Source organism: Prionailurus bengalensis, chromosome E2, assembly GCF_016509475.1.
Source record: "Prionailurus bengalensis isolate Pbe53 chromosome E2, Fcat_Pben_1.1_paternal_pri, whole genome shotgun sequence".
Classification (NCBI taxonomy): Eukaryota; Metazoa; Chordata; class Mammalia; order Carnivora; family Felidae; genus Prionailurus; species Prionailurus bengalensis.
The window spans coordinates 3,451,426-3,474,303 of NC_057352.1; the positions used below are offsets into that span (position 1 = coordinate 3,451,426).

General features: G+C 58.0%; 2 protein-coding genes across 3 annotated transcripts; both read left to right on the plus strand.

Annotated features, from left to right (window-relative positions):
- Positions 1–207: 207 nt before the first annotated feature.
- TNNI3 (troponin I3, cardiac type) lies at positions 208–3,536 on the plus strand. The gene is made up of 8 exons (XM_043598308.1): positions 208–356; positions 611–620; positions 766–852; positions 1,246–1,287; positions 1,564–1,695; positions 2,099–2,188; positions 2,747–2,923; positions 3,381–3,536. Exons 1-8 carry the CDS (start codon positions 346–348, stop codon positions 3,462–3,464), a joined length of 633 nt encoding a protein of 210 aa, XP_043454243.1. The 5' UTR covers positions 208–345; the 3' UTR covers positions 3,465–3,536.
- Positions 3,537–4,900: 1,364 nt separating this feature from the next.
- Positions 4,901–18,900, plus strand: TNNT1 (troponin T1, slow skeletal type). 2 transcript variants are annotated; one of them, XM_043598306.1, is made up of 14 exons: positions 4,901–4,966; positions 6,917–6,958; positions 7,066–7,079; positions 7,257–7,283; positions 7,525–7,557; positions 8,293–8,314; positions 10,689–10,749; positions 11,029–11,145; positions 11,352–11,429; positions 13,202–13,315; positions 14,246–14,355; positions 17,442–17,532; positions 18,025–18,065; positions 18,776–18,900. In XM_043598306.1, exons 2-14 carry the CDS (start codon positions 6,927–6,929, stop codon positions 18,819–18,821), a joined length of 786 nt encoding a protein of 261 aa, XP_043454241.1. In that variant the 5' UTR covers positions 4,901–4,966; positions 6,917–6,926; the 3' UTR covers positions 18,822–18,900. The 2 variants fall into 2 exon arrangements, with proteins under 2 accessions (XP_043454241.1, XP_043454242.1); XM_043598307.1 differs by lacking the exon at positions 7,525–7,557.
- Positions 18,901–22,878: the final 3,978 nt, after the last annotated feature.

A 22,878-nucleotide genomic window follows, 5' to 3' on the forward strand; every position in this document is an offset into this window, starting at 1 on the left:
TGGGTGTGAGGGAGGAGGGGACTGGGGGCCTGGACTCCTAGGTCGGAAGGAGGAGGGGTCTGGATTCCCAGGCCAAGGTGGAAGGGTGATCCAGCTGGAGCATGGCCCACCCCACCCCTCACGCGCCCCAGTTATCTCGCATCCTGGGCAGGGGGAGGAGGCGGCAGCAGTATATTTAGTCTCAGTTCTCGCCCTTTATCTCAGTGTCCTCCGGGAAGCTTGGGCAGGCCGGAGGAGACCAAAGTCCCGGGGGCCTTCAAGGTCACCCCGGACGCCTCCTTACTGACCCTCCAAGCGCCTCTTGCCCCTTCTCTGCCTCCTGCAAGCCCTGGCCTGAGTCTCAGCATGGCGGACAAGTGAGTGCAGCCTGGTAACCCGGAATCCCAAGGTCCGAGGCGGCGAGAGGTGGGGCGATCTCCCGGGGTCCAGACCTGCGAGGCTGGGCACACAGCCTGAGAGGGGAGGTGGAGACAGGACTCCCGGGTGTCTGTACGACGGAAGTTTGGGAATCAGACCTCCTAGGACCCGAGGACGGGGGAGCTGTTGGGCTGGCAGGACAGGACACAGGCCCATGTTAACCCCTCGCTCCCGGTCTCTCTTCCTCCAGCAGCGACGATGCGGTGAGAGCAGACGCGGGCGGGAGGCGCCCGGCAAGGGAGGGAGCAGCAGGGCGGGACCTGGGGCGGGAGGCTGCAGCCCCAGGAGACCTTGTGCAGGGGGGCTGGGGAATCCGGCGGTGACGCGGCTCCGTTCCCCCAACCGCAGGCGGGCTGCCCGCCTCCCGCGCCGGCCCCGGTCCGACGCCGGTCCTCCGCTAACTACCGTGCGTACGCCACGGAGCCGCACGCCAAGGTGAGCGCCGAGCTCCACGAGTCTGGGCTCAGAGTCCGCGGAGGCTGTCTGAACCTGGGGAAGGAGGGGCGGGGCTCCGGTGGTGGGCGGAGTCAAGGCGGATGGGGCACCTCGGGGGCGGAGCTTTGCCGAGGGCCTGGCTCGGATTGGTGAAAGCTGCGTATGGGCGGAGTTCCGTTGCCCATGGGAACTGCGATTGCTTAGGGCGTAAGGGGCGGTGCCTAATCAGTCAGAAGTCCGGATTGGTGGAGGGGACTAAGGGGCGTGGCCTCCGGTAGATTCAGGGCAGGCGTTGGAGGCGGGCCGAATCTGGGCGGGGCTTGAGGGAGCGGCCGTGAGGCCCGTCTTCGCCTCCCCGCCTTGATTGCTCCTTGCTCCGTCTCACCCCGGCAGAAAAAGTCCAAGATTTCCGCCTCGAGGAAACTGCAGCTGAAGGTGAGGATAGGCCTGGAGAGGGCGCCTCGGTGTCCTCGCGGGGGGCGAGCAGGGTTGGAGAGTCGTGCTTGTATGGGTGGGCGTGGCCGTGTGGTGGGTAGCCCCACGAGGGGGCGGGGCCTTGGAATGATGGACAGGCCCCGGAGGGGCGTGTCTCCAGAAGACCGTTTTAGCTGGGGACTGGAAGGCCGACTTGGCCGGCGCTGCTTTCCCGGTACCGCACGGCCCTCATGCGCTGCCCCGGACGGGCTGCGGTCCCCGGCCTCCCCTCCGCAGACCCTGATGCTGCAGATCGCGAAGCAGGAGCTTGAGCGGGAGGCGGAGGAGCGGCGCGGAGAGAAGGGGCGCGCTCTGAGCACGCGGTGCCAGCCTCTGGAGTTGGCCGGGCTGGGCTTCGCGGAGCTGCAGGTACTCCTCGGGGACTCCGGCCCGGCCCGGGATCCGAGGTTCCTAGTGTCCCGTCCTGCATCCTTGGGACGACTCACAGGTCTAGTCACTCTCCCCCACTTCTGCTCCGGACCTTGGGGTCCAGTCTCCCAATCCTTCCCCTCAGGAGTTCAGAAATACGGCCCGCAGCTGCCTACAAGTCCCAAAAGCCAGAGGTTGATTTCTCCAGCCCCGATTCCGTCAGATTCTCAGGACCCCTGGCTCCTAGCACCCTTTGTTCCAACCGCTCCAGAGTCAGGCTTCAAACTACTCCTGCAGGATCAGATGTCCAGGCCCCCAGCCCCTCCTCCCTCAGATGCAGGAATCGGGACACACCCCCCCCGCCCCCACCAGCACCACCACATACACCACATTCCTTGACCAGGACTTGTGCCGACAACTCCACGCCCGCGTGGACAAAGTGGATGAAGAGAGATACGACGTGGAGGCAAAAGTCACCAAGAACATCACAGAGGTGGGAGGCACTGGGCAGTCTTCTTCCTTCCAGGGTAGGGTGTGGTGCCTGGGGCTGTGGTCTCAGCCTGATCTCTTGCAGCTGCTTGTGGTGGCAGACACCGAGAGACCCGGGTCAGCCCTGTGGGCCTGGCAGACAGGAGCAGAAGAATGAGTATAAAGCGGTTAGGGAAGGCTGTTCCAGGCAGAGGGAACAGCATGCAGCAGCCAGGAGGTGGGAAAACAGAAGATGTGTTCTCGGAAATGTGTCGCCGGAGCGCGGAGGGTTGACGAGCAAGCTCACGCATGGCACAGGGAATTTTGTGGGACGCGTGCAGCTGGGCCAGGAAGTGTCAGTGTTTTTCAGAGATGAGTCTGGGCAGATCCGGGAGGGCTGACAGTTCCTGGATGAGGAGCTTGGATGTTTTCCTGAAGGCGGTGGGAGCTGAGCGAGGGGGAGCCTGGATGAGGCCTGGAGGGAGATAGGAGGGAGGTGTAGGGTGCAAGAGTGGGGCTGGGTGGGGGAGGGGGGGGGAACCGGAGGAGGGCAAGTCTCCACTCCCCTTATGGCTGCCCCCAGATCGCAGATCTGACCCAGAAGATCTTTGACCTTCGGGGCAAGTTTAAGCGGCCCACCCTGCGGAGGGTGAGGATCTCTGCAGATGCCATGATGCAGGCACTGCTGGGCACTAGGGCTAAGGAGTCCTTAGACCTGCGGGCCCACCTCAAGCAGGTGAAGAAGGAGGACACAGAGAAGGTGAGTGCGGCTAGGGCCAGGAAAGGGGGTGCTCAGAGGAGAGGGTGTGGGGGGAGCACTCCTGGGGCCTAAGCTCAGGACAGATGGTACTTGGGTTATGGGGAGAAGAATCTGGCCAGGGAGCCTCAACAGGCACTGTGGAGAAACGAAGTAGCAAGGAGTCAAAATGCGCCTGAGGTCTACAACAGGAAGTCCCCACTAGAGAGGAATAGAAGAATAGAGCACGCGGGAGACAAGAAGGGAAGCCACAGGGTATAATAGGAAGTAACAAGCAAGCAAGGAGGCCAGAAGTGCCTGAAGGAGACAGGATGGGGTGGGGTGGGGGGGGTTTGAAGGGACTGCCTGAGGGGACAAGGAGTGTTCCAGAACCAGATCCCGGGCTGGACATCCCAAGGAGAGGCTGGAGGGTGGGCGGAGGATACTTGAGAGCCCCTCACCTCTGAACCCACTCCTCCAGGAAAACCGGGAGGTGGGAGACTGGCGGAAAAACATCGACGCGCTGAGTGGCATGGAGGGCCGCAAGAAAAAGTTTGAGGGCTGAGCCGGCTGCCCCGCCGCCCTGGCCCTGAAGGCAGAAGGCGTCCCTGAGGAATAAAGCTTCTCTCTGAGCTAAGAGTGGCTGCACGTCTGCTACCGGGGCGGGGGCTTTGGTGTGAGGGAGACGGAGAAGCCACACCACACAGCAGGAGCAGGGCCAGGGGCCGTGCGGGCATTCACAGCTCCTCTGGGAGTGAGAATGGGGGTGCACGGAGATGCCCCGACCAAGGCCCAGAGAGAGACACGCACAGAGACACAGAGAGACTGAGTCACAGGCCCAGAGAGAGCCAGAGACCCAAAGAGAGGGAGACGAGACAGCCATTCCTAGAAAGATCTGCAAAGAAAGGGGAAATGGAGAGGCAGATGCACACAACGAAACACAGAGGCCGTGGAAAGAGACAAAAAGAGGGGCCCAAGTAGGGGGAAGGGCAGAGACACAGACCCCTCCCCGGGAAGAGCTAGAAAGACACAGACACGGATCCAGAGCCAGACAGAGACAGAAACGGGGTCACAGACAGACACCAACAGACAGATACCGAGAGATGCAGATTGGCCGAGACACCCGCAGAAATGTGGAGACAAAAATGCATGGGGAGACGTGCAGAGTGAAAACCACAGAGACGCAGAGAGCTCCAGGGAGAGCCTGGAACAGACCCAAAGAGACCCTCCCCCCCCCTCTGAGAAAGTCACAGAAATAGAAACAGATGGCAGACAGTGAGAGACAGAGACACCGGGAGGCAGGAGGGGTGAGGAATCCCGCCCTTGGGGCTGGCTCCCCTAGAGTTCAAGGTCACGGCTTGGCAGGGAAAGGAGGGGGGGGAGGAACACCAAAACAGATCAGTGTCAGATGGAGGTGGGGGAGTGTGAGGTGGTGCGGGCCTGACACCACACCCTCTCCCCTCCCCCCACCCACACCTGCTTCCCCGCTTTAGCGCCTGTTGTCACCGGGGTGGAATCCTGGTGGCAGACAAAGGGGTGGGGGTGGGGAGGGGGAGACAGAGAGATGGACAGAGACAGAGGGAAAGACAGACCCACGGGCGGAGAGTCACAGGGACAAAGGAGAGGCAGACAGTGTCAGAGAGGTGGAGGCCCAGAGACAGAAACCACAAGGGAGAAAGCGCCCCACGGTCCCCCTTTTGTCAATAACTATTCTCCAAGGACCTACTGTGTGCTGGGCCCAGGGACTCCAAAGCAGAGAGTGCAGCGTGCTGTACGGGAGGTGGGGAGCCCAGAGGTCGGGGTCACCTGACCCAGCCTGGGATCAGGGCGGTGCTGATGGGGTGGAGGGGTCCCCAAGCAGCCGGGAGGAGCCAGGATCCTAAATGTGGAGCCCGAGTGGGGGCAGGGCCGCCCCAGAGCTGGGACTCCCGGTTGGAGAAAGGAATTCCTCCCCCTCCCTGTCCCCTGGGAGGCGGGGCTGAGCCTCAGCTATAAACCCAGGGGTGCTGCAGCTCGGTCAGCCAGGCTCTGCCCCGCCGTTCTCCGCTCCTGCAGACCCAGCCTTAGGTAACGGTCCTGCTGTCTCCAGGGACTTTGTACTTGGAGGAGGGGACGGGAGGGAAACGGGAGGGGTGTGGAGAGGAGCCACGGAGGTGGAGGGAGCACCAAATAAAGGCTTGAGAATTTGGGAAGCTCAGCCCTTATGGGGACCTAGGATGGAGTATTAGGATTTGGGAATTACAGAGTCTGGGGGTGCCGAGATTGGGGCGTCCCAGAGGAGCACACCTTCAGACCTGGGAGGTCTGAGTCTGAGGGAACCTCAGAAATTGGGGGGTATCTGGGCTTGGATATTAGACAATCTGAATGTCAGGACTGGGGGCCTCAGACTCTGGGGATTCAGGAATTGGGGGTCTCAGGATGCTGAGGCTTCAGAACTTAGGTGTTAAGACCTCAGGCGTCAGGATCTGAGGAAGTCTGAGCCCACAGTCTGGGGTCTCAAGTATTGGGGTCTCGGAATCTGGAGACATGAGGACTTGCGTGTCCCCAGAAACCAGGGACGTCGTAAATTGGGGTCTCAGGATCTGCGGGTATCGGGATTTAGGGATGCTCTTAACCTGGGTACTGTGGAGCCTGGAGGACCTCAAAGTTGGGGTGGTGTCCCTGTAGGGGTCAGGATGAGGTCTGTGGACGGGGCTGCTCTTGTCCCATCCTGCCTCCTCCTAGGCTGTGGGCAGTGGGGAAAGGTGGGAAGGTAACCAGCCAGAGGGGAGGGGGAGGGGTGGGAGGGAGCGGGTGTGACTAAGTCTCCCAGGAGCCTCCCCCCTTGAATCCCTTCTTAGGAAATGTCCTCTATTTCACCATCTACGACATCCCCCCGAAATAGCCTTTGGAGGTGGGACAGCTATTGTCTTCAGGCCACAGTCCCTTCCCAAATACCTTCTCCCTAATCCCAGCTCAGATCGGGTTCCCATGGACATGTCATAAGACAAAAGAGGACAGCTGTGGTGGTGGAGGGGCAGGAGTGGTGGCTTTGGGGCTGTGCCTGACCACACCGCCCAAAGCCCTTTCCCAGTCAGGGCCCCCGGCCCCTCCTTCCTCAGACCCAGGAGTCCTGGCCCCCTGCCGCCCCCCTGCCCCTCTTCCGTCAGACCTAAGAGCCCAGCTACACCCAGCCCCTCCTCCCTCAGACCCAGGCCCCCAGTCCCCTCCTCCCTCAGACCCAAGAGTCCAGGCCCCCAGCCCCACCTCCTTCAGACCCAGGAGTCCAGGCCCCCACTCAGGAGTACTGCCCCCCAGCCCCTCTTCCCTCAGACCTAGGAGTCCTGACCCCCAGGATCTCTTCCCTCAGACCTGGAAGTCCTCCTCCTCCCTCCTCCCTCAGACCTAGGAGTCCTGACCCCCAGGACCTCCTCCCTCAGACCAGGCCCCAGGCCCTCAGACCCAGGAGTCCTGACCCCCAGGACCTCCTCCCTCAGACCAGGCCCCAGGCCCCCAGCCCCTCCTCCCTCAGACCCAGGAGTCCTGACCCCCAGGACCTCCTCCCTCAGACCAGGCCCCAGGCCCCCAGCCCCTCTTCCCTCAGACCTAGGAGTCCTGACCCCCAGGATCTCTTCCCTCAGACCTGGAAGTCCTCCTCCTCCCTCCTCCCTCAGACCTAGGAGTCCTGACCCCCAGGACCTCCTCCCTCAGACCAGGCCCCAGGCCCCCAGCCCCTCCTCCCTCAGACCCAGGAGTCCTGACCCCAGCCCCTCCTCCCTCAGACCCAGGAGTCCTGACCCTAGCCTCTCCTCCCTCAGACCCGGGAGTCCTGAACCCCAGCCCCTCCTTCCTCAGAACTAGGAGTCCTGACTTCCCAGGACCTCCTCCCTCAGAACCGAAAGTCCAGCCCCCAGCCCCCTCCTCCCTCAGACCCGGGAGTCCTGAACTCCAGACCCTCCTCCCTCAGACCAGGAGTCCAGGTCCTCAGCCCCTCCTCCATCGGGACCCCAGCTCACTGCTGCGTTTTCTGGTCCTCAGGTCACACAGGATGTCTGACGCCGAGGAGCAGGAATATGAGGAGTGAGTGGCAGGCGGGAGGGCTGGGGGCGTGGAGATGTGGGAACATTCTCCCACCTGCAAGACGTCTAACCGTCCCTCTCGCTCTTTCCTCCCATCCCTGCCCTCAGGGAGCAGCCCGAAGGTGAGTGGGGAGTGGGCCGGCCTTGGTGGCCTGGGGACACGCAGGCGGGAGGCGGGGAGGCGAGAGGACAGGCGGGGTCACCCACCGCCCCCACGCCCACCCTCCGGGGTTCCGGCGCCTTGCGCGGGCCCCGAGGGCTCCTAACCCTGCTTTCTCTGTCCCCACCCCTACCTGCAGAGGAGGCTGCGGAGGAGGAGGAGGAAGGTGAGGCCTGGACTCCGCGGGGCTGCAGCCTCGAGGGCTGCCCCGCGGGGCCGGGTGGGGAGGGGGCGCTGGGCAGGGCAGAGGCCGGCGGGGACGGGGCTCCCGACCGCCCCGGCTTCAGGTCCTTTAACAGCCTCTCCCCTCTCTTTCCTCTCTGCCCCCCACTCCCCGGCGTGGCCGCTCCCCCTCGCTCCCCCATCCTCGCTTCTCCCCTCTCCCCCTCCCCCCTGCCTCCTCCCAGCCGCCGAGGAGCCGGAGCCGGTGGCAGAGCGAGGTAACCGCGGCTGCTTCGCTTGCCGAGACCGATTTCCTCGGGCCCTGACCCCCGCGAGGAACCCCTGCGCCCCCTGTAACCCGCCCAGGCCCGGTCCTTTAAGCCCCGGAGAGCTCGCGCGCCCTCTGGTGTCCACGAAGGGAAATGGCCTCGCTGAGGCTTTAACCCTTTCCCTTCCTTCTTAAAGGGACCGACACCCAAGCCTTCTTCCCCAACCTGGAGGAATACTTGTAGAAGGGTTGGATGTTTGCGGACAGGCACCCTCCCCCTCCCGCCCATCTTCGCCCCCGACCCTGTCTGTTATTTTTTTCCTCCATATACATTCAAAGGTTGGGGCCCGAGTTGCAGAAGGGGCTATTACTGGGAGCCCGGGATTCCTGTGTCCCCAAGGGGGAGGGGCTGGGGACACCCTGCAGTGCTAGGTCTTAATGCGGGGGAGGGGGGTGCGGGGGGGGGAGCTGAGCTCTGGGCAGGTGATAGGAGGAAGGTCTGGGGGTTTGGACCCCTGTGGGGGGGGGATCCCCACACCAGTTCTGAATGTATATCTGATGCGTGTGACCCTCTTCCTCCTTTACGGCCACCCTGATTTCCTTCCCCCCTCTTGCCCCCCACTCATGCCTCTCCCCTAGAGCTGCTCCTGGGGGCCATAGCTTGGAGGGGGGCGTTCCCTCTCTGGGCGTGTCAGGCCCGCCCCTATGAACTCTTGTTAATTATCTCTTTGTGTCTCCCCATTAGAAGAGGAGCGGCCCAAACCAAGGTGAGATCCTAGGAGGGTGGAGGTGGGGGGGCGTCCCAATCTTATCCTCCTTAATGTGTGCCCCACCAGAGATAGGGTGGGGGTGGGGTGGGGGGGAGCAGGAAAGGAGCTGGGGCAATTGAAACGGGAAAGGACAGGGCTTCCTTCTTTCAGCACACGTTCCAGAGACCTTCCCGTGGTGTTGGGCAAGTCAGACCCTGTCTGCTCTGTTGGGGCAACAGACCCCGTTACAGTGATGGTAGCACAGAAGAGGGCCCTATGTTTGCCCTAGGCAGTCAGGGAAGGCTTCCCAGGGGGAGGTGATGCCTCAGTCCTGAGGGATGAAGAGTTCACTAGCTGAAGGAGGCCGGAGGGGTATTGTAGGTGAGAAAGCCTGCAGGGTGTGGCGGCTGGATCTAGGCCAGGCTTTCAGGGAACCGACGCAGACACAGCTCATTCTGATGATGAGGTTCCAAACTAGGCAGCTCTGTGGAGGCCATGAAAGCTCATGGGGGCAGAGGGTCCTGGAGGAAGTGACATCGGGGCCCAAGCTTGGAGACGCAAGGAGGCAGCAACGCAAGCATAAGAAATAACTTAGAAGCAGAGTTCCCTGGGTTGGTTTGGGCAGTGACACCAATTCCATTGTGGCTGGAGTGTGGAGGACAAGAAGGGGCGGGGCCCTGAAGGCCGGGGGCCCTGGGGAGTCCTGGAAGGGTTTTGAGTAGAGGAGACAGACCTGAGTGAGAGAGTAAGGGGGAGCAAGAGATCATAGGTGTGCTTCAGGAGGAGGGAAGGCCTCAGGGGAAGGGCATTGCAGGCAGAGGGAACAGCATATGAAAGGCCCAGGGGTACAAAGGCACGTGGCTTAGCCAGGGAACCGTGAAATGTGTCTGTGAGGGAGGAGAGAAGTTGCTGGAGGAGCTGACTGGGGCCGGATGGAGAAGGGCTTTGAATGCTGAGTTTCTTGGACTTTGTCTTAAGGATGAGATCTGGGTGTTAGAAATGCCCCTCTAAAGTCATGAAAGACGAGGAACCGAAGGTGGACAGCTGGAGACTGGGAGGCCAGGAGGAGGCTGGCAGGAAGGTTCTGGTGAGAGGGACTGAGGCCTGAGCTGGGGCAGGGGGCAAGGGGTGGAAAGGAGGGAACAGACTGGGGAGATTGCCAGGCAAAGGGGTCAGGACTTGCCATTGGGGCGAAGGGAGGGAGGAGGAAAGGACCACGGTCTGGGGTCTGGGCTGGGAACCCCACTCGGTCTTGGGGAAGTCGATGAGTTCAGCGAGGGCGTGACATGTGAGAAAGCGGGAAATGTTCAGGAGGCTCCTGTTAACCTGAGTCTGGGACTTAGAAGCGAGTCCAGGCTGGAGACGGAGTCGGTGAATCCCCCATAATTAATGATAATCAAAGCCCCGGGAGTGAGGGACACGGGTCATGAGAGTGTCCCATGGATGAATAAAAGGGCAAAGCTCTCAGAAGAGCTCCCTTCAGAGGAGCAGGAAGAAATCAGGTGAACGTGCTGTCTTAAAAACCAGAGGAGAGGGGCGACTGGGTGGCTCAGTCGGTTAAGCGTCCGACTTCAGCTCAGGTCATGATAGAACACTCCGTTAGTTCGAGCCCCGCGTGGGGCTCTGTGCTGACAGCTCGGGGCCTGGAGCTGCTTCGGATTCTGTGTCCCCCTCCCTCTCTGCCCCTCCCCTGCTCATGCTCTCTCTGTCTCAAAAATAAATAAAAACATAAAAAAAAAAAAACAGAAGAGAGAATTCCGATTAAGGCCGGATGGAGGGCTGACCATGCTCCACCGCCAATGCACCGCCCTGTACGAATACAACGCAAGCCGCGTCTGTAACTATATATTTTTTACAAGCCACGTTTTTTTTTTTTAATTTTTTTTTCAATGTTTATTTATTTTTGGGACAGAGAGAGACAGAGCATGAACGGGGGAGGGGCAGAGAGAGAGGGAGACACAGAATCGGAAACAGGCTCCAGGCTCCGAGCCATCAGCCCAGAGCCCGACGCGGGGCTCGAACTCACGGACCGCGAGATCGTGACCTGGCTGAAGTCGGACGCTTAACCGACTGCGCCACCCAGGCGCCCCTACAAGCCACGTTTTAAAAAGTAACACAAAACGGGTAAAATTCATCTTAACAGCATTTTTAAAATTCAACCCATTATATCTGAAATTTCATCATTTGAACATGTAATCGGTAGGAAACATTATTAGTGAACTATTTTACATGCGTTTGCTGGAGGCAAGTTTTGGAAATTTCACTGGCAAGCCCACAGAATCTGGCTTCGGACGAGCCAGCCATCTGCCTGGTGCTCCGAACCGCGCGTGGCTGCCACCTGCTGGTCGGCGCAGCCCGGGAGCTCCAGTTTTCCCCCCTTTCCGCCCGACAGGCCTGTGGTCCCTCCGCTGATTCCCCCGAAGATCCCAGAAGGGGAACGTGTGGACTTCGATGTAAGTACCTGGACATCCGGTCCCCGGGGCGCTTTTGTGCAAATTAGGAAGAGGCGCAGCGTCCCGCTCCCTTTGGGAGGGCGCCTAATGAACCGAGTGGGCCGCTAGTGCCACCTGCTGGAAACATCGCGAAGGCGCCCCGGGTTCTCTAGACTGTCCAAGCCCGTCCCGGCCGGCAGGGGGCCCCGCCCCCGACGTCGCGCAGAGGTGCCCGCAGGCGGGTGCCTCCTCCCCCGCCCTGCCCGGGAATGACGGGGGCCCGCACCCTCCGTGCCGTAGGACATCCACCGGAAGCGCATGGAGAAGGATCTGCTGGAGCTGCAGACGCTCATTGACGTGCATTTTGAGCAGCGGAAGAAGGAGGAAGAGGAGCTCATAGCGCTGAAAGAGCGCATTGTGAGTGGGGCGACTGGGGTGCGGTGAACCCCTCCCTCCCCCGGGGCCTTCCTTGGGGTCCAGGGCAGGCCCGAGGCCGAATCTTTGGGCGCTTGCCTAAGTCGGTGGTCGCACGCAAACTAGCTCATCTCTGCTCTTGACCTCCTTTGCAGGGGGTGGGGAGGGCTGGGGGTTCCTACACCCCCTCATTTTTCGCTCTCCTCCAGGAGCGGCGCCGGGCAGAGAGAGCTGAACAACAGCGCTTCAGAACCGAGAAGGAGCGCGAGCGTCAGGCTAAGCTGGCGGTGGGTGTCTCCCCTCCCCTGGGAGACCAAATGTACTTCCTCAGCTGGTTGCTCCATTTCCCAGTCATGATATTGTCTGCGGTCCTGAGAGAGCCCTTGTGCTGTGTTATTCAAGGATCTGTCGGTTGGAAGGGGCAGAAACCCCAGCCCAAACTGGGTTCAGCAGAAAGAGAATTTTATTGGCTCACATAACTAGACAAGTGTAGAGTGTGACTTGCTTCAGGTATGGCTGGATCAAGGAACTTAAGCAAACTCTCCCAGCTCTTCTCTTCCCATCCCCCGGGCTCACCTTTCTATGGACATTGCGGGTGGTGAGCTCATCCTGGGTTTGCCTGGGACTTTCCTGGTCGGCGCCCTGAAAATCCTGTATCTCATCAGACCTAGGCGAACGGAGTTGTTGGTCACCCTACTGGACATCCCGTTCTCAGGCAGGGGTGACAAATGACCACCAGCTACTTGGGCTCAAACTCTTTTGTCTGTCTTCTGCATGATCCTGGGGTGCGTTCAGACTGGTCACCTGTCCATCTTGGAGCAAATTGCTGGCTAGTTGTAGGCCCCTGGTTAGAATATTCCCGTTGGTGTAGGGCCTTGGAGGCACGACCTGACTTGGAATCAAGGAGTGGTCCGCCTGAACCACTTTCAAAGATTGGTAGTAGACTGACATGGTCGGCAAGATACTGGTCTCCCAAAGATGTTCATGTCCCAATTCCCAGAGTCTGTGAATATGGTACCTGGCATGGCAAAAGGGACTTTGCAGGTGCGATCGAGTTAAGGACGTTGAGGTGGGAGATGATTCTGGATTATCCAGATCGGCCTCGTGTTATCACAAAGGTCCTTACAACAGGGAGACCGTAGGGTCAGAGTCAGAGATACTTGAAGATACTGTTCTGCTAGCTTTGCAGAGGGAGGAAGGGGCCAGGAGCCAAGGGTTGCATGCGGTGCCTAGAAGCAAGGGCAAGGGAGTAGATTCTCCCCGGGAGCCCCCAGAAGGAACCGGCCCTCTTCACTCCTTGGTTTTAGCCCGTAAGACCCATTTCAGACTTCTGACCCGCGGAGCTGTAAGGTGATAAGCTTTTGCTGGTTTAAGCCCCTCAGTTTGCCAATTACAGCAGCAGGAGGAAACTGATTCAGGTGGGGCCTGCAAAAACCCATCGTGCCCACCTCACCAGCACTTCCAGGGGGCAGAGGGGTTAGTCTGAAAGCCACCGTTTCTGGGGCATGCGGTGCAGACTTTCTGAAACGTGGGGATGCCGTCAGAACCCCTTCCTCAGGCTCGAGGCCATTCAGCCCCTTCTAGTGCCCCAAGCCCCCCGCCCCGTCACCAGTTACCCTCCTTCATCCTCTGAGACATTCTTGTCTCCTGAGAATAAGGGAGATGAAGGCCCAGAGAGGGTGAGTATCTGCACTGAGGCCACACAGCAACGCTCACCATCGGCCTTCAGGCTTCAGGAATGTAGAAAACAAGCAGGCACATCCCTTGCATTTTAATTCTTGCTTGAGGGATATTAAGGACCAGAGAGGAAAGGGACTCACAGGTGGTCACAGAGCCGCAGGTGGTCACAGAGCCCAGGTGGTCACAGAGCCGGGCCTGGAAGGGCCAGGAGCAGAATGCCTGCATTTTTGCCTTTCCTGACCTTGACTTTGTCCCGTGCCTTGGGTCTGGTTGATTGCTGCTTCCATCAGCTCACACCTGAGCCCCCCCCTCCCCCACTGGAATCTCAGACCCCTCCCCCCAGAGGGTGGCCTTGGGGTTAACCCCTTTCTTCCCTTAGGAGGAGAAAATGCGGAAGGAGGAAGAAGAGGCCAAGAAGCGGGCTGAGGATGATGCCAAAAAGAAGAAGGTTCTGTCCAACATGGGAGCCCATTTTGGAGGTTACCTGGTCAAGGTGAGTTCAGTCCCCTGGGACCTAAGGTCTACATTCCCAGGGAGGAGAGGCTGGGGGCCTAGACTTCTGGTTCCTGATAGGGGAGGTCTGAGGGAGGAAGAGGCTGGGGGCCCAGATTTTTGGGTCTGAGGGAGGAGGGGGCTGGGGGCCAGGACTCCTGGGTCTGAGGGAGGAGGGGCTGGGGACCTGAGGCCTGGTCTGAGGGAGGAGGGGCTGGGGGTCTGGGTCCTGGGTCTGAAAGAGGAGGGGCTGGGGGCCTAGGCTCCTGGGTGTGAGGGAGGAGGGAGGAGGGGCTGGGGGCCTGGACTCCTGGGTCTGAGGGAGGAGGGGGAGGGATCTGGACTTCTGGGTCTGAGGGAGGAGGGGCTGGGGGTCAGGACTTCAGGGTCTGAGGGAGGAGGGGCTGGGGGTCTGGACTCCTGGTCTGAGGGAGGAAGAGCTGAGGGGTCTGAGGGAGGAGGGTCTGGGGGGTCTGGACTCCTGGTCTGAGGGAGGAGGGGGGTGGAGGTCTGGACTTCTGGGTCTGAGGGAGGAGGGGCTGGGGGCCCAGATTGTTGGGTCTCAGGGATGTGGGGGCTGTGGGCCTGGACTCCTGGGTCTGAGGGAGGAGGGGGCTGGGGGCCAGGACTCCTGGGTCTGAGGGAGGAGGGGCTGGGGACCTGAGGCCTGGTCTGAGGGAGGAGGGGCTGGGGGTCTGGGTCCTGGGTCTGAAAGAGGAGGGGTTGGGGGCCTGGGCTGCTGGGTATGAGGGAGGAGGGGGGTGGAGGTCTGGACTTCTGGGTCTGAGGGAGGAGGGGCTAGGGGCCAGGACTCCTGGGTCTGAGGGAAGAGGGGCTCGGATTCCTGGGTGTAGGGACAGGTGGCGAGGAGCTCAGCCCCCTGTGTTCTGATGTGTCCCACAGTTGAGTACCTCCCCTTCTGTACCCTCAGGCAGAGCAAAAGCGTGGTAAGCGCCAGACAGGCCGGGAGATGAAACTACGCATCCTGTCTGAGCGTAAAAAGCCTCTGAACATCGACCACATGGGAGAAGACCAACTCCGGTAGGTGTCCTGGAGGCCTCAGCGTGGGACGGGCTTGTTGTAAGACAGGGAGATAAGGGGACCAGCTCTGGGAGGGCAGAAGCCCGGGTCTGAGCCCTCGTGCTGTGTGACTTTCAGGCAAGTGTCTCCCCCTCTCTGGGCCCCTTGCTGTCTTCCCTGTGAAACATGTCACTGGTATAGGACCCACTTTTTGTGGGTACCGTGACCTGTGGAGCCTGGGAGGTAATAAGGCCAGATGAAATAACTGCCCCAAATTTAGGAGATTATGTTGACTCATTGATGTCCTGTGGAAAGTTACGAAGGCCCCGTCTTTTCTCTGAATCGAAGCTAGACGTGCCGGTGAGAACTTTCCAGCCACGTCTCTGCCCCACCAGACTGTACCTCCCCCTTCACCTCCCATTCACGGACAGCCCACATCTCATGACAAGCCGTCAGAGGGAAGTCTGCGGAGGACTTTTCCTCCGGGGGCGTCATTTGTGCTGATGTACTCTGGCCTGGGACGTGGCTCATACAGCCAGGAACCCCCACCACCCCGGGGGCTGTACAGTGATGGGGTCTGCAACTCAGCCTCTGACGTCAGTGCTCAGCGCTCAGTGCCCGCTCCACCGCTCACTGCTGAGTGATCTTAGGCACGTTAGGTAATTTCTCTGAGCCTCACTTTCCTTACTGGTAAAAATGGGGATAGGAGGACACAGCCTACCTGGTCCGCCTGGGAAAGGTCGGTGAGGCGACGATAGTGAAGGGGATGGCTGCAGGGCTCATGACCCTGTGAGGTAGATCCTATCATTATCCTCATGTTAAAGATGAGGGACCTGAGGCACAGAGAGGTTAAGTGAGCTTTCCAGGGCTGCACAGCGTGCAAGCTTGAGAGCTGGGATTTGAACCCTGGGCTCGCTGTGGTATAAAATGGGGTGATGGTTAACACCTGGGTCTCCGGGGGCAGAGACTCCAGATTATAGCATTTGCCCATTTCTGCGACGTAACTACTCTCACCATGCGGATTTCAGACTACCAGCGTGAGGACACGGCTCGCGGGGTCAGCTCTGGGAGGTGTTTGAATGGCTCCAGCCTGCAGCTCACCATGTGCCCTGCCTTCTGAGCACGTTATCACAGGGCATAAAATAATACGCAGCTGGTGTTAATTTTTCCCTCTTGTCCTCTTCTTCCCCTGTCCACCAGCACACAGCCACTGTCATTGGGGTCCGCTAATATTTAGGCCCTGTTATCTCAACTGTATTCGTCAGATAAAGGTCTTGAGGGTGTATACAATTTTTTTAGATAAAAACATGCCCCAGAGCAGAGGGCGGTAGCTAGCGAGAGAAAACCAGGAAGGCTAGTAATGATCAAATGAATAGTGACACTAGCTTTATTGCAGATTTTTGTCAGTTAAGAATATGCTTAGCCTCAGGGCCTGGGTGGCTCAGTCAGTTGAATGTTCAATTTTTTTTTAATGTTTATTTATGTTTAAGAGAGAGAGAGAGAGAGAGAGAGAGAGAGAGGGGCAGAGAGAGACAGAGAGAGACAGAGCACGAGCAGGGGAGGGGCAGGGAGGGAGACATATGATCCGAAGCAGGCTCCAGGCTCTGAGCTGTCAGCGCAGTCCCCGAAGCATTCAATTCTTGATTTCAGCTCAGGTCATGAACTCACAGTTCATGGGTTTGAGCCCCACCTCAGGCTCTGGGCTCACAGTGCAGAGTCTGCTTGGGATCCTCTCTCTCTCTCTCTCTCTCTCTCTCTTTTTTTTTTTTTTTTTATTTATTTTTGGGACAGAGAGAGACAGAGCATGAACGGGGGAGGGGCAGAGAGAGAGGGAGACACAGAATCGGAAACAGGCTCCAGGCTCCGAGCCATCAGCCCAGAGCCTGACGCGGGGCTCAAACTCACGCACCGCGAGATCGTGACCTGGCTGAAGTCGGACGCTTAACCGACTGTGCCACCCAGGCGCCCCCCTCTCTCTCTCTCTCTCTCTCTTTCTGCCTCTCTCTCTCTCTCTCTCTCTCTCTCTCTCTCTCTCGTGTGCGCTCTCTCTAAGTAAATAAATAAACTTAAAAAAAAAAAAAGGATAAGTTTGGCCTCTAGTAAAGAGATCTGTCCATAGCAGCCTAAAATACAGAGGCTGATTTTGTCACAGAGAAGCAATCTGACACTAGGGTAGTCCATAGCTGGTATGGGACCTCTACAAAATCACTGGAGACCCAGACTCCTGTTTTTCTGCTCTGCCACATTTAGCCCCATATTTCCATCTTCAAAATCACCTCATAGTCTAACGTGGCTGCTGGAGCTCCAGCCAACACATCCAAGCAGCAGGAAGAAGTCGCAAGGAAGGAGCCACAAAAGACTTGCTCGGAAGCCGAGCCTAATGACTGCCTTCACCCCACTGGTCACCCCCACCCTCACGCACAGGGAGATTTGGGAGAGTAGCTTTTTTTTTTTTTTTTTTTAATTTTCTTTTTTTTAACGTTTATTTATTTTTGAGACAGAGAGAGACAGAGCATGAATGGGGGAGGGTCAGAGAGAGGGAGACACAGAATCTGAAACAGGCTCCAGGCTCTGAGCTGTCAGCACAGAGCCCGACGCGGGGCTCGAACTCACGGACGGCGAGATCATGACCTGAGCCAAAGTCGGACGGTTAACTGACCGAGCCACCCAGGCGCCCCTGGGAGAGTAGCTTTTTAACTGGACCTGTTGCCAAAGGTTGTGTCTAAGGAAGAAAGGGAGAAGAGATATAGAGCAGGCAGCCACAGATTTTTGTGTACATTTTATGGAGAGGGAAACCGGATCCTAGGGAATCACTCTCGCCAGAAGAGAGCAGAGAGGGGATTTGAACCGGGGCTTCCTGACTCCAGAGCCCGAGTTCCTGACCATGACATTATTCTCCCCTACGGAAATGACTTTTGGATGTGGAGACACGGGGCAGAGACTTAAAAACCCCCTTTCTTCCGTTCACTTTGAATATTTTGGCCACACCTCTTAACGAAATGGTACCAATAATGCCCAACTTAGAGGAGACTGGCCGTGTGGCTTTGGACCGTTCTCTCTGGGCTGTGGGCTGGCCCGGTGCGTGACAGCCCTTCTGCCCCTGCCAGGGAGAAGGCCCAGGAGCTGTCGGACTGGATCCACCAGCTGGAGTCCGAGAAGTTTGACCTTATGGCGAAGCTGAAGCAGCAGAAGTATGAGGTGAGACCCGTGTCCCACGGAGGGCAGCGCAGGGCAGGGGTGGGCATGCGTGCGTGCGTGTCCCACGCAGGGCAGGGGTCTGTGTGTGTGTGTGTGTGTGTCTGGCGCAGGGCAGTGGCGGGTGGGCGTGTCTGGTGCAGGGCAGGGGAGTGTGTGCGTGCATGCATGCGTGTCCCGCGCAGGGCAGGGGCGTGCGTGCGTGTCTGGCGCACGGCAGGGGCGGTCTGGTGTAGGGCAGGGGCGTGCATGCATGCCTGGGTGCCTGTCCTGCGCAGGGCAGGGGCGTGCGTGCGTACATGCGTGCGTGTCTGGCGCAGGGCAGGGGCGGGTGGGCGTGTCTGGTGCAGGGCAGGGGTGGGCAGGCGTACATGCGTGTCTGGCGTGTCCTGCGCAGGGCAGGGGCGTGCGTGCGTGTCTGGCGTGGAGCAGGGGTGGGCGGGCGTGGTGGGTGGGCGTGCCCCCGCCCCATCATCCCCCTCTCTCCCCTTGCAGATCAACGTGCTGTACAACCGCATCAGCCACGCCCAGAAGTTGTAAGTGTGCCTGGGCCGCTGAGCCCCACGCCCCTGCTCCGACCCTGGGGTTCCTCTTTCCTTCCCTGTGGCTCCCCTCCAGTCCCTCGACCCCCTCTTGGCATCTGTCCCTTTCTCTCTGTGTGTCCTTCTCCGGGTTGTCAAGTGGGGCAGGCCATCTTGCCCCCAGGGAGGGTGGACGATGGCTGGAGCGCACCGGGCTGTCGCAGGGGCAGGGGTCGGTGCTCCCGGCCCGTGGTGGAGGGAGGCCGGGGAAGCCGGTCAAAACCTGCGGTGCCCAGCGCGGCCCGCCCTGAGTGCCTGTAACCGCTGTAACGGCCGTGACTATTTCCGCGTCCCTAGCCTCCTTTTCTCCAGCTCTCGGTTCCTCTCTCCATGCCTCCACCGTCTGCGTCCTTCCCGCCAGCCTTGCCCCATCTTGCGTGCTACCCACGCTCACTCACCCGTGCCTCCCTTCCCCCAGCCCGTCCTGCTAAACATTTATCAGCTTCCACAGGGACACCCTGAGCGCACCCACGGACATCAATTCCCTCAGGTCGGGGGAGCCGGCCTTATGCCATCAAGCCGCGTTTGCCTGCCGCTTCCTCTGGGCAGGGAGAGCCGGATTTTTTTGGGGGGTGGGGGAGGGCCTTCCTGAATTGCGGGCAGGGCCCACCTCAGACGCTGGGGGAGCCCGTCCTGCCTGACGCCCCCTCTCTCTTCTCCTACAGCCGGAAGGGGGCAGGGAAGGGCCGCGTTGGAGGCCGCTGGAAGTGAGGCCCTGGGGCTGGAGCCGGAGCCCTGGGAGGACCTGTCCCGTCTCTGCGGTTTGAAATAAATGCTCCGCTTACAGACACTTACCGAGTTCTATCATTATTACCCCGCAGCCAGCCTGTCCGGTCCCCTTGACTTACAACGCTCCATAGGGTGAGGTGTCAAGGTGGAGCCTCCCCCCTGCTGGTGGGAATGTCACACAGCGTGTGGGAACCACTCTGGCAGGTCCTGGAGAGGCTAAACATGGTTAACGGATGACCCAGCCATTCTACTCCCAGGGGTCTGCCCGAGGGAACTGAAAACATACGTCCGTACACACACACACACGCGCGCGCGCGCGCACACACACACACACACTGTGCACAAATGTTGGCAGCAACATTACAACAGCCAGAAGGTGGAGACACATGCAAATGTCCAGCAACCGAGGAACGCATGCTCAGGCGGCTTATTCAGCCATAAACCGGGAGGAGGTCCTGACACCGGCTGCAGTGTGGACCAGTCTCAGAAACGGGACGCTGGGTGAAGGAAGCCAGACACAAGAGGCCACAGGTTGTGTGATTTCATTTGTATGACTTGTGCAGAGGGCAAATCCACGGAGGCAGGAAGTAGATGAGTGGGTTACAGGGGCTGGGGGAGGGGAGGGAGGGGGAGGGGGAGGGGGGGGGTGGAAATGCCTTAGTGGTGATGGTATCACACACCAGCTTGTGAATATAAAAAGCCCCTGAGCTATACAGTTAAAAAAAAAAACCACATTTTATTTATTTTTATTTTTATGATTTTTAAAAATATTTATTTATTTTTGAGAGCATGAGCAGGGGAGAGGCAGAAAGAGAGAGACAGAGGATCCAAAGCAGGCTCTGTGCCGCCTGCAGAGAGCCCGACATGGGGCTTGAACCCACAACCCTGAGGTCAAGGGTCACACCCTCCACTGACAGAGCCAGCCAGGCACTTCCTGAACTGTACATTTTATTATTTTTTTAATTTTCTTTTTTTTTTTTTTTAACATTTATTTATTGCTGAGAGACAGAGCATGAGCAGGGGAGGGGCAGAGAGAGAGGGAGACACAGAATCCGAAGCAGGCCCCAGGCTCCCAGCTGTCAGCACGGAGTCAGACGCGGGGCTTGAACCCATGAACTGCGACATCACGACCTGAGCTGAAATTGGTCGCTTAACCAACTGAGCCACCCAGACACCCCTATTTTTATGTTTTTTTTAAGTTTCCTTATTTTCCTTATTTACTTATATTTACTTTATTCATTATGTTTACTTAAGTTTCCTTATTTTGAGAGAGAGAGAGTGAACAGGGGAGGGGCAGAGAGAGAGACAGAAAGAATCCCAAGCAGGCTCCACACTGTCAGCGCAGAGCCCAACACGGGGCTCGAACTCACAAACCATGAGATCATGACCTGAGCTGAAATCAAGAGTCGGATGCCTAACTGATCTATATCTGAATTTTAAAACCAACCCAAACAAAACAATTTTCAAGTTGCTCACTGGAGAGGGATCCGCTCTTAGTGACAAAGCAGTGCCCACCTTTGTGACCTTTAGGATGGGCACACATTCCTGAGCACATAGGGGCCTGGGTTCTGGGCCCCCGAATCCCAAATATCAGTGGCTTGGGGAAGATGGCTGATCCCGCACACATAGCTGATATGTCCCCACAAAATCCGTGGGTTGAAGCCCTAATCCCCAGTGTGATGGTTTGTGGAAGGTGGGGTCTTTGAGAGGTAACCAAGTTTCCATGAGGTCATGAGGGTGGAGGTCCTGTCATGGGATTAGTGTCCTTGTGAGTACTCGAAGAGACCAGAGCACTGTCTCTCCACCATCTGAGGACACAGCACGGAGGTGACAGGCTGTCACCAGAACTCGACCGCACAGTCACCCTGACCCAGACTTCCAGCCTCCAGAACGGTGAGAAGTGAATGGTTTCTGTTTAAGCCCCCCTGGGGCCTATGGCCTTTTCGTCCTGGGGGCTTGAGTCGACGGGGACCTTGTGATGGCTCCCCCAGTTCTGGTTCCAGACAGCCGTGGAGGGTAAAGCAGGAGACAGACACGTCCCCGCCCATTCTTTCCTCCTGGCAGAACTTAGCTCTGTTGCCGTGTCTGTAGCTGTTTGCTTGTCCTCACTGGACTGTTAAGCTCAACTTAAAATCAGCAGTTCCAGGGGTGCCTGGGGGGCTCCGCCGGTTAAGCATCCGACTCTGGGTTTCGGCTCAGGTCATGATCTCAAGGTTCATGAGCTCGAGCCCTGCATCAGGCTCCCCGCTGTCAGTGCAGAGCCTGCTTGGGATTCTCTCTCCCTCTCTCTCTGGCCCTCCTCCACTTGTACTCTCTCTCTCTCTCTCAAAATAAATAAACTTAAAAAAAAATCAGCAGTTCTAGGGGCGCCTGGGTGGTTCAGTTGGTTAAGCGTCTGACTTCAACTCAGGTCATGATCTCACATTTGTGAGTTCGAGCCCCACATCAGGCTCTGTGCTGACAGCTCAGAGCCTGGAGCCTGCTTCGGATTCTGTGTCTCCCTCTCTCTTCCCCTCCCCCACTTGCACTCTGTCTCCCTCCCTCCCTCTCTCTCTCTTTCAAAAATAAACATTACCAATTTTTTTTTGAATCAGCAGTTCTATTATGATGTGAAAGAAGGGGAAAACGAATAATACGGGACATCTAAGTCTCTACCCTCCCCCACATGGCGCATTAGTGAAACCACTTTCTCTATCCACACAGCATGAAGCTTGCAATCAGCGAACTCGAGGGCCTCTTGGAAGCTGCCTGCCTGTATCCGTTTGCTTGTGCAGAATAACCACCTCACATCTGACTGGCGCTCCTTGGAAACCTTTCATTTAGCTTATGAGGTTGGCAGTTTGTGCTGGGCTCAGCTGGGCAGTTCTTCTGGGCATGGCTGATCTTGTCTGGGCTTTTTTTTTTTTTAATTTTTTAAGTTTATTTCTTTATATTGAGATTGAGAGAGTGTGTGAGCAGGGGAGGGTCAGAGAGAGAGAGAGGGAGGGAGAGAATTCCAAGCAGGCTCCCCACTGTCAGCACAGAGCCTGACAGGCTCGAACTCAAAAACCGTGAGATCATGACGTGAGTCAAAATCAAGAGCTGGACGCTTAACCGACTGGGCCATGGAGGCACGCCTCTTGTCTGGGATTTTTGCTTGTGCATCCACGGTCTTCTGCTGGTTCAGTGGGAATGGTTGGCTTAGGGTGGCCCCGTTTGGGGTGGCTGGGACCTCTCTCCATGTGGTCTCTTATGGAGGTCTCTCTCTCTTTTTAAAATAATTGTCTTTCTATATACTTTTTTTTAAATGTTTATTTTGAGACACACACACACACACACACACAGAATCCAAAGCAGGCTCCAGGCTCTGAGCTGTCAGCACAGAGCCTGACGTGGAGCTCGAACCCATGAACCATGAGATCATGACCTAAGCTGGTCGGATACTTAACCGACTGAGTCACCCAGGCGCCCCTGGAGGTCTCTAAGGAGGGACATATGTGGTTTTCTTTCATGCGTTTCAGCCTAATCTCATGCTCCCAGAATTTTGTTTATTTCATGGTCATCCTGTGAATGCCTCTTCACATTTCTGCACTTGACTCAGATCCCTTCCCATCATAATGCCAGCACTACGCCAACAATGTCATTTAGGAGTTATGTTTGGCTGCTGGTAAGGGAGACACAAAATAACACTGGTTCTGTTGAATTGGGGGTTTGCTTTCCTCACACACGGCCTAAGGGAAGGAGGTAGGCAGTCCTGGGCAGGAAAGGCAGGTCCAAAGTGCCATCAAGAATTGAGACTCCTTCTGCTTTTCTGCTCTGCTTCCGTCCACGAGGTCACACTGTGGTCACAGCATGATTTCTGGAGCTCTAGCTGTTACATCCGCTTCCAGGAAGGGAAGACAGCAGAAAGCTGAGGACCAGAACGGTGCACCTCTCAGCTAACCAAAACCCTTTCTAGAGCCTTTCTGGAAGCCCCACCCAGCAATGTTCAATCCCATCTTATTGGCCTCTCCTAATTGCAGAGAGGGTTAGGTCTCTGGCTTGCCCTTTAGCTAGCTGG